This window comes from Sturnus vulgaris, chromosome 17 (genome assembly GCF_052056855.1).
Source record: "Sturnus vulgaris isolate bStuVul1 chromosome 17, bStuVul1.hap1, whole genome shotgun sequence".
Taxonomy (NCBI): Eukaryota; Metazoa; Chordata; class Aves; order Passeriformes; family Sturnidae; genus Sturnus; species Sturnus vulgaris.
The window spans coordinates 11,319,328-11,334,320 of record NC_142259.1 but is presented as its reverse complement, the minus strand read 5'-3'; the positions used below and the strand labels follow the sequence as shown (position 1 = coordinate 11,334,320).

Genomic DNA, 14,993 nt, shown 5'->3' with positions numbered 1-14,993 from the left:
GATGTCGGGGAGCATGAGAGCTCCTGGAAGGTGGGAGGTTTGAGCTGCTTGTGAGTGGGGGCTCAGCCTGGGATCTGCAGGAGCACAGAGCTGCAAAATCGGCTTTGCAAGATGCTTTGCAGAGCAGCTGATCAAATCTCGAGAAAGAATTTGATGTCTCTTTTAAAATGTGTTTTCAGACACTAATATCAGTGTCACCTCCAAATACTCTCTCTTTTTTTTCTTCTGAGGAGCTGATTTTCTACTTACTTTGCAAATTGATAGCATAAATTGCAGCCTGTTTAGTGACATGTTACCAAATAATTTTACTCTCATGAAAAATCACTTTGAACGGAGCATATCAGTCACACATGACAATCTCTTATCTCTGTGCGTTCCCATTTCCACCGAATAACCTGGAAATTGCATTCCATATTTGTTTAAAGGATGTCTGCACCTACACTTTTTGGAGCACAGGCAGCTTGTTTTGCTGAGGGCATCCAGAAAAATATTCCTGGTAGTTCCTGGGAGAGCTGAGAAACAGGATGGGATTGTGTGAGGGGTGTCAGTGCTGGTGTGAAATGAGTGTAAACTGGGTGTGAATATGGGAAAATCTGTCAGCACTCCCCTGTCTGTGTTATTTTGGGGCTTCCTGCTGCACCTGAGGGCAAAGTGTGACTTTGGGCCTTTTTGGCTGCTGCTTCTGTTCAGTGATAAAACAAATGGAACAGAAGAGAAAAATCTGTCAGTGGCGCTGGGTGTAGGTGGCACTGTTTGGGGTTGGGAATAGCCATAAACATTTAAATGGGACACATTTAAATGTCACCAGTTCCTTTTCCAGAACACATCAGCTCTGATTTGTTGGGAGCTGTGGGACCAGTCCCACAGACTTATTGCAAGCACCAATTACTGGCTAAGGAGATAATAAGCTTAATTATCCAAACTCATTTTCCATTATGATTTAGGATGTCACTAATGCACATTCTCCTGCTGCATTACTGAGACTGTTCAGTTATTTCAGATTTTGTGGCTCCTTTCCTCAAGCATCTTAGTGCTGAGAGCCTTCAGATTGTGGAATTCACCCCTGGACTTTAACCCCTTAATTTCTGCCTACACATTTTCATGTGGCCAGAAGAATAGATCTGGTGGTCAGGGTTATGATGGGACACTGCAGAATGAATGGCTGAAATATCTTTTCTTCAGATTACGTTTTTTAGCCCAGGTAATTTTTAATTCTGGTTCCCATCAGACTTGTGGGAAGAGTTTTTCCACCACTGTTGAGAAGAGAATGGCTTTGGGGAGAGGGCCAGGGCTCTGTGGAACACTTTGGGATGAACAGAAAGGCTTTGAATTGATGTCGTTGCCTTTGGCAACAAAACTGCAGCATTGAGGTGGATCAGTGAAAATGAGGGATTAGAGTTTTTGTATTTAAATTAAAAGCAAACAGCCAAGTAACTAAATGCATCCATCCAAAATTTAAATTGGCTTGCAGTGAGCCTCAGTTAAATGGGAACACTTCAGTTACGTCTGGGCCGTGGTGCTTAGGAAGCTTGATTGAGATGAAGCTGACTTTGAGAGATCTATCCTTGTAATTTCAGCTAAAATTTAGATCAATTTAGTTTAAAAAGCTTCACTGTAGCCTAAATTCCACTAGTGGGAAGATACTTCAGTGTAAATTTCACAAAACTTCTCTGAGAGAAGTTTAGAGAGTTTTACAAGTAGAAGATGCCTAAAAATCAAGTATAGTTTTTTTAAACACTAAAATTCTTCTGTTACCAAGTCAAAGAAAGAAGGGGGAGAATTTCCTGTGTAGAATGGAATTTGTAAAATTAAATACCAGTGCCTGGGTGATCTGTCCTGTTTTAACATTGCTGATAATGCAGATAGAAACAGGACTCTTTTTACAATTATAGAAATATTTATTGTACCCAAAAAATCAGAAGGAACAGAGCATTCCCTGTGCTCCTCATTTTCTGGATGCAAGCCCATTATAATCCATATTCTTGTCTTTATTCTTAAGGTAATTCCAATTCTTGGTGCTGCATTTTTAGGGATCTCATGGGCAAATTATTTGGGTTGTACATGGAGTTACTCCAACGTGTTCATCTGGTGTTTATAGAAGTGGGGATATAAGGAGTGCCCCTGTAAAGGTGGTTTGTGTTCATCACCAGCCAGAGCTGGGCTCCCTCCCTTCAGAGCTGGTCAGTTCTGTGGAAAGCAGGGATTTCTGTGGTATTGAGTGAGATGAAAAATCCTGGACTCTCAAATCTTCAGAAGCTCAATCAGCAAATATAAAAACATCCATTTCAGTGGAGAATTGCATGTTCAAATCAAATGAAAGGATATGGTTTGTTGAAAAGGGATTTATTAGACCTGAATATATTTTCTCTGGCCAAGATAGCTGCTCCCATGTGGAAGTCGTGAGAAAGGATTTTCTTTTATTTCTTTTTCTTTTCTGATGGCTCTGATTAGGCACCTAATGACTGTTGCCATTCTTGGTCAATCTGCTGTAGTTCGATATTAGTGGAAAAATAAGGCACCTTTTTCCTTGCTCTTTGAAGATGAAAATGAGCCTTCTTCACCTCCTTTCTTTTACTCAGGGATTTTTTTTTTGTTGTGTGTGGGTTTGTTGGTTGGATGTTTTTCCTCAGAAGATGAGCTGCTCTTTGGAAACAATAGTCTGCAAAGGAAATATATGTGTGATCAAAGCCCTCACCAATTACAGAGTTATTACTCTTTCTCCTGGGCTTTTGAATAGGAACTCAGTGTCCCTGTCTTTGTCAGCAGTGCTGCAGTGCCTGACATTTTCTGTCCTGGAACCCTTTGGGGGAAATTCACAGTGATCTGCTCTGCCAGGGGTTTGCTCATATTAAGTTTAATTGTAACATCAGTGTTGTAGATCCTAATTGTGTCTCTCTGCTATTGCATTCAGGCACATAATAGACCTGGGTGGCTTGAAGATGAATATAAATTTATTTTGTAATGAATTTACAGCTGTGTCAAGCTACCCGCTGCTGGCTGAGGCAGATGTGATTCTACAATGGCTTTGGTATAAACCCTCTGCAATTCCCCAGGGACCAGAAATAATGAAACTTTCAGTGATGATTTCAGTGATGTAGAATCCTGCAAGGGGGTACATCTGGGAGGAGGCAGATCTAGTGAGGCAGTTCAGCAGGGGCTGCTCTCTTCACCCATGTTTGTTCCAAGGAAGGCAGGACCATCCTCCAGCCTTGTCCTTTGCCAACTGCTGCTTGCCAGGCTCTGCCTTGGAAATCCCTCCTGGACATGTCTCTAGGGTGAAGTGGCTCGTTTGAGGGTGTGCAGAATAGCTGTAGGGCTGAGCTGCAGGGAGGGTGGCACTGTGTACTGCCAGTTCCTTTCCCCTCCCTTAACTAAAAGAGCAGATTTTAGGAAAATGGCTGTTTATTCTCGTGTTTCATGAGCATGCTTTACCTCCTTTTTCCTCTCTTTCCTACACATGATCTAAAACCCTGAGCTGATTTATCTTTCTCCAGAGAAATCCAGCGAATGGCTTGTATTGCATCACCCATTATTAACACAAATAGGTGAAACCACTCTATTTTCAACTTAAGTATGAGAAAGGCTGAGCGCTGGGTTTCAACCATCTGGGTTTTCCTAGAGGTGTAGTCAAGAGAAATCGCCCCAAGCTTTGTTCTGCAGGGGAAATGAGGTTAACTTGTGACTGTGCAGCCAGAAACAAATTCTCCTGATCTTTTCAGACGAGAAGTAGCAGGAGGAAAATGATTCTTAGCTGGCAGAAGCCAAGAGATGCAAATGGTCTGCACTGAGCTCTGCTTTTCACACTAGTGGAGGTGCCCTTTCCTCACCTACAGCTGTTTCCTTGGTCGGATGCTGAACTGTGCAGTTCCTTTATTTTTGCCCTGCTCTTCTTCTTTAGGCGTCTCCACCCGCCTGAAGGCATTGTCCAGGTGTTTTAAACCCTCCCTTATTGTTTATTTTGCAGGCACTCCCCGAGGGGCAGACGGCGTCCTGGGATACGGCCAAGGAAGACGAGAACCGCAACAAGAACAGATACGGAAACATAATCTCCTGTAGGTGTAAATTCACATCAAACCGAGGTCTCACCTGTGTGCTGTGGGGAAGGGTGTGTTTGAGAAGCTCACCAGGAGCTGGCTGACAGTGCTGAGTGTTCCATCCATTTGTTACAGGCTTTATTCCCGGGATTTATTTTATTTCATGTTTTTTAATCCTTGTTTTTCGTAACATCACTGCATGATGTTACACATTTTCTACCTGCGTTGCTTTCAGCTTTAGGTTTGTAGCTTGAGGGCTAAATCCTTTTGTCACTTTTTATGTGATGATGTCCCATTTTCTGTCAATTTTCGCTACAAAATCCAGAGCTTGCAGTGCCACAAAAGGGAGCACAAAGGAGCTGCAGATAGATCCGATTTTTAGCTGTGACCCAGAGGCCAGGTTTTCTCCTTCCTTGTGGGCAGTATCCAGTGGAGCAGTCACTGCTTGTCCCCAGAGGGCTGGTTTGAAGGGTGGAACAAGCTTAACTTCTGCCTCAGGATCATAATAAGGCAACTGAAAATGCACTAAAACTTCTTGGCTTATTTCTTTCAGTGATCAGTTCCTGTTGGTGTTACAGGAATATCAATACATAGCAGAACGGGCAGGAAGGGAAGGCTCCATAAAAACATTTAGGTCAGCTTTATTCTCCAAAGCACGACTAAATTCACCTTCCTCATTTCTGTCAGATATTTGTGAAGCCTCTTACAAAATTCTCTCCAAAACTGAGCTTCCCACAAGCTCTCCAGGCAGATCCCCAGTGTTTCATTATTCCTGATAATGACTGGGGAGAGGAGGTGTGAGAATTAATTCTTTTCAAGGGCTCCTGAGTTGCATCAAGTTGGAGAAGCCAAGCTTGAAACCATCAGAACAAGAAATCAGAATATAAATGAATGTGCCATAGATTTTCATGACTGGGAAAATCTATAGAATGCTCTAAGAGCAAAATTAAGTCATGCTGAGTGATTTATTTCCTACTGTATTTTTTTTTGTGTTAAAAAATGTATTTCTTGTAGAACAAATAGATTTTACTAAAAAAAAATTTAAAACGAAAAAAACCAAACAAACCCAAACCCACCAAAAAAACCACCAAAACAGCAGCAACGACAACAAACCCAAAACCCCAATTTCTTCATAAAGAAACCTCACCTCACACATAACTACTCCTCTCTTTGAAGCCTTGAAATAAATGATTCATGTGCCAGTTTTAGGGAATGCCACAGAACATCTCAGTTCAGGGCCCCTGTGGTAAAGATGAAGAAATTTGGAAATGAAGATTGAAGTTTGTGAGCCCTGATGTGATCCCAGTTCTGCTGCTGGTTTGTGTGTTGTGAGCTGGTCATCAAGTTCACCAGTGTTCTTTAGCCATGTGGAAAATGGAAGTGACACTACTGGAATATTACAATTAGCCTGGAAGTTTTCTTCCTTAATATCAGCTCCACCTCACTGTGAGCTTCCTGTGTCCTAGTGGCAAAGAGAGACATCCAGACAGGCTCTATTTACCTGTCTGTACAATTAACTCCAATTAAATGGGTCTAAAACAGATGAATCCTCTGGATTGAAAGTGGAAGTGCCGTGGTATGATATGAGGAAGGAAGTGTGAAAGACTTTGTTTCTCTGTATGATTTTGAGGAAGCACTTGGCATAATTCAAAAGTGGAGATGAAAAGAGGCAAAACTTTGCAAAAGCTTCCATCTCATTTATGCTGAAGGTGGTCACAAAGAAAACCTTGAACTCCAAGTGAAATGTGAGGAGTTCAAGAAGCAAAATCAAGGAAGATAAATGGGATGTTACCTAAAGAGAAGGTGTTCACAAAGACAAATTGTTGTCTAACGAAGAGTGACACGAGCCTTTTGGCTCTGAGTATAAATACAGCAGCAGTGCAGATAGGAGGTGATGAACTTGAATAAGGGAATGCAAAATGTAATCAGAGCTAAGGAACAAGAATCTGCACGGTGTAAAGTGTCAGAAAAGGAGCTCAAGCTTGAGGACTGTTGGGAAAGATTTCGGAATGGGCTTTCTTCTCTTCAAATATTTATCAGAACAAAGAGTTTGAGAAGGAGACAAGGGCTCTTTTAAAAGACAGCAAGGAGAATTTAGAAATGTACAATAATGATATTGAGAAGGCTCAGACGGGAGAAGGAAAGTAGGATGGCTAAGAAAGGAGCATATCATTCGTCACATATTTTGTAAAATCTTTGCAAAATTATCAGCTGAGCCTGGAGCCAGACCCCACTGGTGGGTGAGCTGGGCAAACTCCCTGAATAAAGTCAGAGTCAGGATCCAGAGCAGAGCTGAGAACAGCAGGGCAGTGGCTCCCTCCAGGCAGGTCATGCAAACAAATTGTGCTCTGTGGGTACAAACTGGGCAAAAGCCTGAGCAGAGGAGGTGGAACACAGTTATAGCCTGAGCTGTTCTGTTGTACTTCAGTTGCAGTGGCTGGTGAAACCCAGAGCAGGCACTGGTTTCCCATACCAGTTTATTTGGTAATAGGCTGCACATGGCAATTAACATTATTTATTTAACCACTGCTTCCATTTCATCACTCCTGGAACAACAGATCCCCTGCCTTTTGGGGAGTGAATTGAAAGTCAGGTTTTGCTCTGGCTTTTGCAGCAGCCTCAGACACTGGTGTTAAAATGTGTGTTTGTAAGCCCTTGCAATGAGTAGCATTGCTCAGTGAATCACAGCAGATTAGATCTTGTCTCTACAGCCCCATGGCTTACAGGACTGTTTCACTGGCTCACTGCTCTCCCAGAGCTGCATTAACATCCTGCCTCTCTGGAAACCTAGAGCACACTGCCAGCCCCAACACCTGCTCTTCTGCATTTGCAAACCAAAGCTGCAGACCAGCCTGGGAACTGATCTGTTCATGCAGAGGAGGGGAAAGAGAACTCAAGGAGCTCTCCCAGCTTGCCATGGTTCCCTCCCATCTGGAACAGTTTCTGGAGCAAGGGAAAAGCTGAGCAGTGGATCTGGGGCCTGCATGACCACAGAAATCCACTGTGGGTGGTGGGAAGATGCAGACAGATTTACCATGCTGAAGGAAACTGTCCTGCTTGCACCTTTTATTAGGTGAACAGAGTCCATGAGCTTTGCTCCTGCACTTTTATAAAAGCTGTAAAAACAAAGGCAGCTGTGGAGATGCCAGGTTTTTCTTTAGGGGGCAAGCATAGGCAGTGTACCCATTTATGTGCTGAAGCAATATAATTTAATTCTGCTTTAGGGCCCAGATATTGAGACCTTCAAAGAGCATCAGAAAGTGATTGTTGGAGCAGGGATGTTGAGCTGAATCTATTACAAGAGGAAAGAAAATGTCCAGAAGCTATATGGGACCTTTGGTTCTATTTGATTTCTCTCCATCTTGCCCAGATTTAGAGCCATTACATTACAGGAGAATAAAAACTCTCAGAGGAGAGCTGAGGATGAGAAGAGGTAGGATTGTCTTTTGCTTCAGCTGATGGACAGCACTTTGTGTGCCTTTCTTTTTCCCACTGAGGCACCCTGGGTTTGAAGTCTCGTGATGGTCCTCTAAAAATTATGGAGCTGATGACAAAAAGACAGTAGAGAAATTTGCTTTGTTTCCTTCATGCTCTGACTGCACTATGCTTTGGGTTACCAAACCGAATTAATCAGAGAATTTGGGGTGGAACAGATGAAGAAGCTTTCAGCTGGCACACGGGTGGAGAGCACTTCTTGCCCACAGACTGAAATAAAAAAAAACCCCAAAACCTACAAAGAATTCCAGACTGGTTTGGGTTGGAAGGGACCTTAAGGCTCATCCAGCTGCAGCCCCTTCCACTGTCCCAGGCTGCTCCAAGCCCTGTCCAGCCTGGCCCTGGACACTGGCAGACACAGCCTGTGCCAGTGCCTGACATCAGTATTGCATTTAGGACAGAAATCTTCCAGCTTCCAAGAATTGTTATTCCATGATTTCTTCTGTAGTGCCCGAACTCTTGCACATCTGTGTGATATCATTGGAATTGGGTCCTGGCAGGGTGGGATTTATCACACCTGGCTGTTGCCCTGCTCTCATGGCACAGTGCAGGGTCAGTGGGGCAGAAAGGAGGGGACAGAGTGAGGATTAATGATCCTTTAATGATCCTTTAATGATCCTTTAGTCCCAGGGCTGTGTGTGCTTCCCCACTCCTGTGGGGGGAACCCTGGCAGGCACTTCAGACGAGCTGTGTGATGTTTCCATGGCCAAAGTTGTGTGAGATTATTCCAGTGCTGGTGTCAAAATGAGACGTGGAAAAATTGCAATGATACTTCAAATGATCACTAATGGGAATTTTGACAGGAGTTTAAAACTGTAACAATTTTGTGCTAAAATGGGAGCACGGAGCTGTTCAGTGAAATTCGTGTCATTTTTGAAGTCTGTTTTAAGACCAATTTTCAGTCAAACTAATCTTCATGTAAATTTAGAGTTCTGCTAACTTGCAGAAGGACTGGAGTAAACAGAGAGAAATTAAACTATTTACCCAGTTGTTAAGGTTTCCTCTATTTTTTGTGGTCCTGAATGCAACTTTTTCCCCCTGCTTTTCCCTCCATTTTTAATATTTCTTAGAGTCCATTTTCAACACACAGGGATATGATGTCTGATGAATTTAGTGAAGAGTTGAGCAACACATTCATTTCAGTCTGCCAAGAATGCTGTGTCCTTGGCTAGAGGAGTCCAGTGCAAAAGAAGAAAAATCAGAAATAAGTTTTAACCATTGGGAGAAGATATAATAAAGGCATTTGCTCTTCTTTAAATAGCCCTTTAAAGTCTGTAGGCAAAAAAAATCTACGTACAAGATCCTTACTACTGAGAGCATAATAATTTGCCTTTTTTTTTTTTCCTTAAGTCAAATCCTGAAGTTTTTTTGGTTGTTGTTTAAAAAAGAGATTTACAAGGGAACTTATTTTATGAACTTTTATCCAGACTGTTCTCCTAAACTCTGGAACAAGGTTAAAGATACCATTAAGACATCATTAATATTTTGTGTGCTTCTCATATACATAGATTTTTTTTTTGCTGCACTGTTCTCACTTGTAAGAGCAATAAATCTCCCTCAGGAATTAATCTCATTTTAGTAAAATATGCAATGAAATATTTTGAATTCTGTCCTCTGAAAGCAAAGTTCAGCTTAAAGCATTTTTCATTTGGTCCCAAAATATGATTAGACCTGAATGTCTCCTTTTAGAAACAACAAAAAATCGCATTAATGTTCAGTTAAATTTAATCCTTTCTGTTTTTTCCATATTTGACTTTAAAAAAATAAATAAAAAGGAAAACAAACCAACAAGACTTTTTTGCACCTACAGAGCATCTTTTCCTTAGCCATAATTATCCATAATTGCCTGAAATCGTGGAGTCTGCTTCCCAGGTCTTTTCCATTCAGCTCCCTCCGGATGTATTCATCCTGCCTGGTTTAACTTTCTGTCCAAAGAGGGGCTCAAAGTGCTGAGACTTAATTTTGATGTTTGCCTCCATTAAATGAAGAGAGGCAGGTGCTTCCTCCAGGGTTATTCAGAACAGTCCATCTACAGAAACTGTGTGTGTCCCTCATTGAAAAGTGAACCTGAGATTCTCTTCCCCTGCCATTGGGGACATTTTTGGTCTCGTCGTTTTTGGTTGTGTTGTTGCAATGAGTTGAGACTTCCACAGTGCTGTTCTCTTGGGAGGAGTCAGTAAATGTTGTCCTCCCAGGCATTTGCTCCAGGGTTTGCTTTTTCTTTGCTTTTGTTCCGTGTGGCTCCTAACGAGCTTAGTTTGCTGCCTGGAATTGCAAGTGTGAAATTGTCTGCGGGAGTTTCCCTGTATTTCATCCACATGTCCGGTTTAATCAGCTCTTTGTCTGTCTTTGAGAATTGCTCTAAGTATAAATTCTTTTGTTGTCTGTCTAACCACATGATTTACTGGGACTCCTCGTGCTGCTGCCTTGAGTGCAGGTAATTGGGAACATCAGCACTCGGAGAAATATTCCCCGTTCCCTGTGTCTACAAAGGTTATATTTATTAATACAAATATAGCAAAGCTTTTGATGGATTCACCTGCAAAGAACCTTCTTTGAATACAGATATGGGATTTGATAAACGCAGCAATGTGGTTATATTTTTTTTAGGTGTGTAAATCTCACCCAAAGGCTGAACAGAGTAGAATCATTCCTTTACACGGCCGAATGAATATTTAATATATATCCAAGTCTTGGTTTTCAGAACTGCTCACACATCTGTCTTCACAATTATCATCTGATTCTATATTTAATTAAGACATGACTAAACCCCTTTTGACTGAGTTACTGCAGAATCACACCTCATATTTTTATGTTTCATTGCTACGATTCTTTTTAATTGAATGTAAATCATGCTTAGTCCTGTGTTCTGCAAAGTGCTGCTAAACATTAATGCTGCTCTGACTGAGAGCTATGCTCCATAGAGCTGCTGGGGAGGAAATAAACTTAATGGACTCGATATTATCCTTCTTTTAAAAAATCATTTAAAAATGATCACAGCATGGCCAGCAGTGACCCCCATAACCCAGTAGCCTCTGCCAAGCAACTGGCCCTTAGAAGCAGTTCTGCAATTAACTGCATCCCAGTGCTGGGATTGCCAGGGCAAATCACATCAGCAGCCTGGCTCTGGAGCATCTCTGTGACACAGCCCAGCACCAGCTGTTCCACAGAAAGATCAAAATATTCCCCTGGTGGAAAATCATGACATAATCTGCCTGCTGGGGTAGTTCCTTTCTGCATCTGAACCGTGGAGCATGCTGGGGGATTAAAAGATTGATCTCTGCTATTTTATTGCCTTATCTAAAGAAACTTTGAATCTCTTCAAAAATATGAACATTTCTGATTTTGTTGGGTTTTTTTCAACACTGCCTCGGTGCCATTTTTCTGCTGTGAGTTCTGTGGGTTACATAAAGGAATGTTGCTCTGATTTAATTTGACTTCCTTTCAGTTTCTGGGGTTTTTCATTTCTTATTTGCAGGGTTTCATTGCCATTTTACCCTCCTTTATCTTTTATATCTCTGTTGTGATCTATTTAATTATGTCCTGGTCTTGTCAGTTTTAGCTCTTGCCTCAGTTCCCATAGATCAGAGGAAGCCAAGGCAGTTTGTAGCTTCCAAGCAGGAAAATGGTTTTGCCATGGAGAAACACCTTGCAAAATCTGTCCCAAACCTCCCAAACCAGGTGACATTTGTGACCTCTCTCTAATCTCCATAAGGATTATGGTGACAGCAATGAATTTAATGAATATACAGCATGACTAACTTAAGGATCTAAACATTACATCTTAAGCACAAAACAAAGGGCTTTTAGCAAGAGGAATACACGTCATGCTATTCCATTTTTTATTATTGTAAGTATTCAAATATTCAAGTACCATGGTGGGATTTTTGAGGCCAGGAGTTGCACTTTGTGTGTCCCTTTCAGCTCAGGGCATTCTGTAATTCCATGATACCACCCTTGAGGACTCAGCAGATACAGCAGACCCCTTAGAAACTCCTCTCTATCGTTACTGTCACTTTCTTTCCTTTCCTTCCTCCAGATGATCACTCAAGAGTGAGATTGCAGCTGCTGGATGGGGACCCTCACTCTGACTACATCAACGCCAATTACATCGATGTAAGGCTCCTGGACATCCCCCTGTGACAAACCCCCTGTGACAAGCCTGCTTATGAATCTGCTGCCTCTGACACAGGGACAGGCTGTGCAGCTGATGTGAATGACAGCTGAACGTTGTACAAACACCGTGCTGTGACGGGGAGAAGGTTCTCAGTCTCCAGTTTGTTTTGTCTGACCAGTCTGGGCAGATGGAGATTTCCTGTGTTTGACAGATCCACCAGTATAAGTGGGACATGGGCTAAGTGATGGATGCAGAAATCGATATCAGCCCCTCACTGTAGCATTAATAGATATCAGAGGTTGCCAACTGCTCCCGAAGTTGTGGTGCAGAAGGCATGTGTGTAAACAGATTGACTTTTTTTTAAGTGTTACAAAATGACATTGGAAAAGCAGCCTCTGTCTCACACACAGAGGGATCTAATGCATTTCTTGAAAGCAGCTTTTAACTCACAGCAACAGGCAATGCTTAGAATAGTTTCTTGAAAGGATAAAAGATGCCCTCAGAATTTTCACAGAGGCAAATTCATACCTTTCTTCTTTACAAACAAGAAGATGCTGTGTTTTGCCTATCTGTTTTCAGCATTACCTTCAGGTAACACAGGATTTGTGTTTCTTTGTGGAAATAGTTAAAAAGTGTCCCATTCCTGTCTTATCTTTGGCATGAAGAGATTGGGTTATTCAGCCTGAGGGAGATGCTCTCACTTAAAATCTCTCAGAGCAGCTCAGTTACCCAATCATTCATTCATTCCATAAATAGTTAATTATAATATATTACATAATTATACACTGTCCAGAGGACAGCAGTTGGCACCTGGAAAGTATCAAATCCTTGGTGGCTTTGTCTGAGCTATGATCTCACACTCACTCATCTTATTTTCTTTTTTTTCCAGGGGTACCATCGGCCTCGCCATTACATTGCAACTCAAGGCAAGTTCACTCTTGTTTGTCTAAATATTTGTGAACCCACTGCTGGTTTACACTGTTGTAGGAGCTTTTTATGGGGTGACATTATCTGAAAATTTGTTATATGGGCAAAAGATGGAAGGATATAGAATTTTCCAAGATCTTTATGGCACTCAAGAGCTCAGCTGCAGGAATAGGAAATGCCCCAGACTGAGAGGTGGCAGAACAGCCTAGAATGTGTCATTTGTGCATGAAGTGTGAGAGGACAATTACAGGGGACTTTGTGTGTCTTGGCTTTACCTTGCTTGAGTTGGGCAGTGTGAATAAGCTGTGACTGATGAACCTTTGAGGGGAACTAGCAGGAAATGCATTGAACACCACCTTCTGTTAAGTCACTTGAGGAGTTTCCTATAAAAAAGGAAATAAGGTCAGAGTTTGTCAGACTGACAAACCCCTTGTGAGCACTGGTTGGTTGGCTCTTGGAACCTCGCATTTTTCTGGGGGAAACTTCAGAAAAGAGCTAATTTCTGCATGTTTCCTTCCTCTTTCACAATTAATCAATATTGAACTGAAATGAAATGATGTGAGATGGTGAAATGGTGTGCTGCATCAGGTGTGAATTACAACACAGCCTTAATACAGGTTCAGTGTGCGGCACATCCTCGTCCCATCACCTACACAGTTACCTCCTGGTAACATCACTTCTGTTGCCACTGTGCTGGAACCTTAAATTCCTGCTGTGAGGAAGGGCCTGACTTCCCAGAGAGCTCCAGGCTGTTCATGTCTGTAACCCTGAATGATGAGGGATGCTCTGAGAGAGAGCAGGATCCTGTGGGAACAGGACAGTGCCTGGAGAGCAGCTGGAAGGGGTTATTGGCATTCCATGCACTCTCTTGAGATGTCCTTTTTGTCTTCTCTCTTGCCCCAGGGCCCATGCAAGAGACAGTGAAGGATTTCTGGAGGATGATTTGGCAAGAAAACTCTGCGAGTGTTGTCATGGTCACCAACCTGGTGGAGGTGGGCAGGGTAAGGTGCCACTCCCAGTGTGTAAAGCCACACCAGGGCTGGGTTTAACACGGAGCTGCTGCTCAGGACAGCTCAGCAGCAAAATGCCTTTTGCTTCCTGCAGGAAGGGAATGAATTCAGCCACTCTGGGTTTTTCTGTAAAATGTTGGATTTTGTACTACATAGCTGCTTCCCTTCTAGACTAATAAGGGTTGTGTTCCTGCTGTAAGTCTGGGCTTTGGCAGAGTTATACAAATTTATGCTAGCTCAGAAGCTGTCACCTTCCTCAGTACAGAAGGAAAGATGCACTTCTGTGATAGTTATTCCTTGTCTGATGATTTGAATACTCTCTAAAATCCAGAGGAGTGAGGATGTGTGACTGGTACTCCAACTATCAAAAGACCTCTTTACATGAGAGTCCAAAGCCTGCACTTCCTGAGGTCACTCTTCTTGGTGCTTGAGGTTTTTGTGGATCCTGGGGCCACCCAGCAGTGCTGTCCTCCTAAACACCCCCCAATTCCCTGACCTGGGCCAGACATCCTTGTGTCAGCACAAATTCCCAAAGCCCATCATGGAACCAAACATGGATAACTCAAAAAGTGTAGGCTAGACCTCAGGAAATAAGAAGACAGAATATCTGGGGTGGCCTTTCCCAGCATGGTTTTAGAGACATTCTCAGCCAGAAACTGGAGTTAAATTAAAAAATTTTCTCCTGATATTTGTCGCTTTCCATTGCTTTGGTACTAAGAAAAATTTAAATTATCGTTTGCTCAAAGCCATTAGTAATTCAGCTGCTTTGTGTTTGATTTCCCTTAGATCTCATGGTTGAATGCCAGCTACTTCTATTCATTTATTGCTATTTATTCTATTTTACCTTCTACTGACACTTCAGTTTGAAATAAATGCCTCTGTGTAAAAGGAAAAAAACCCAAACAACAAAAAAGCTACAACAAACCTACATTAATCATATTTAATATTTATAAAACCCCTTTCAATTATGACTGGAACTGGAACATGAAGCCTGCTTTGCAGCAGCTAATTGCTTCAGCTTTAGGTATTGTTCCACTCTTTCATGCTAGAGCATTTAATAACCTGCTAGTCTTTGTTAGCCTAAATATCCCTTCTGGAGCTTCACAGCCCTGCTTTTATTTCTTTTGGTGGTTTTGCACATGGCTCCTAGAACTGGCTAAGCTGGGATATGTTTACCTGCTCAGGAGATTTCTCTCTTGAACCTTAGTTGAAGCTTGTCACAGCTGGTAAAATGCCAAGTTTGTGTCCACATGTGATAAAGAAAGCTCAGGGTCAAAAAAATTTAGTGTCTCAGCATGTATCCCACAATCTCCATGAACTGAAATTCTTTTCTTTGGCTAAACAGAGAGCTCTCAGAATTACAGGAGCAGTAGCATGGGTTTTTCTCAAAAGGGATGGTGGTGACTGTCA

The 14,993-nt window shown here is 42.2% G+C and overlaps 1 protein-coding gene across 13 annotated transcripts in view; it reads left to right on the top strand.

The window, feature by feature from the left end:
* PTPRT (protein tyrosine phosphatase receptor type T) overlaps nt 1–14,993 on the top strand; it is a 432,144-nt gene that overhangs the window by 395,114 nt on the left and 22,037 nt on the right. For all 13 annotated transcript variants that reach the window (XM_088175102.1, XM_088175100.1, XM_088175101.1 and 10 more), the window contains 4 exons: nt 3,965–4,052; nt 11,569–11,645; nt 12,536–12,572; nt 13,477–13,574. In XM_088175102.1, coding sequence (XP_088031228.1) covers nt 3,965–4,052; nt 11,569–11,645; nt 12,536–12,572; nt 13,477–13,574 — 300 coding nt within the window. The remainder of the gene's footprint in view (nt 1–3,964; nt 4,053–11,568; nt 11,646–12,535; nt 12,573–13,476; nt 13,575–14,993) is intronic.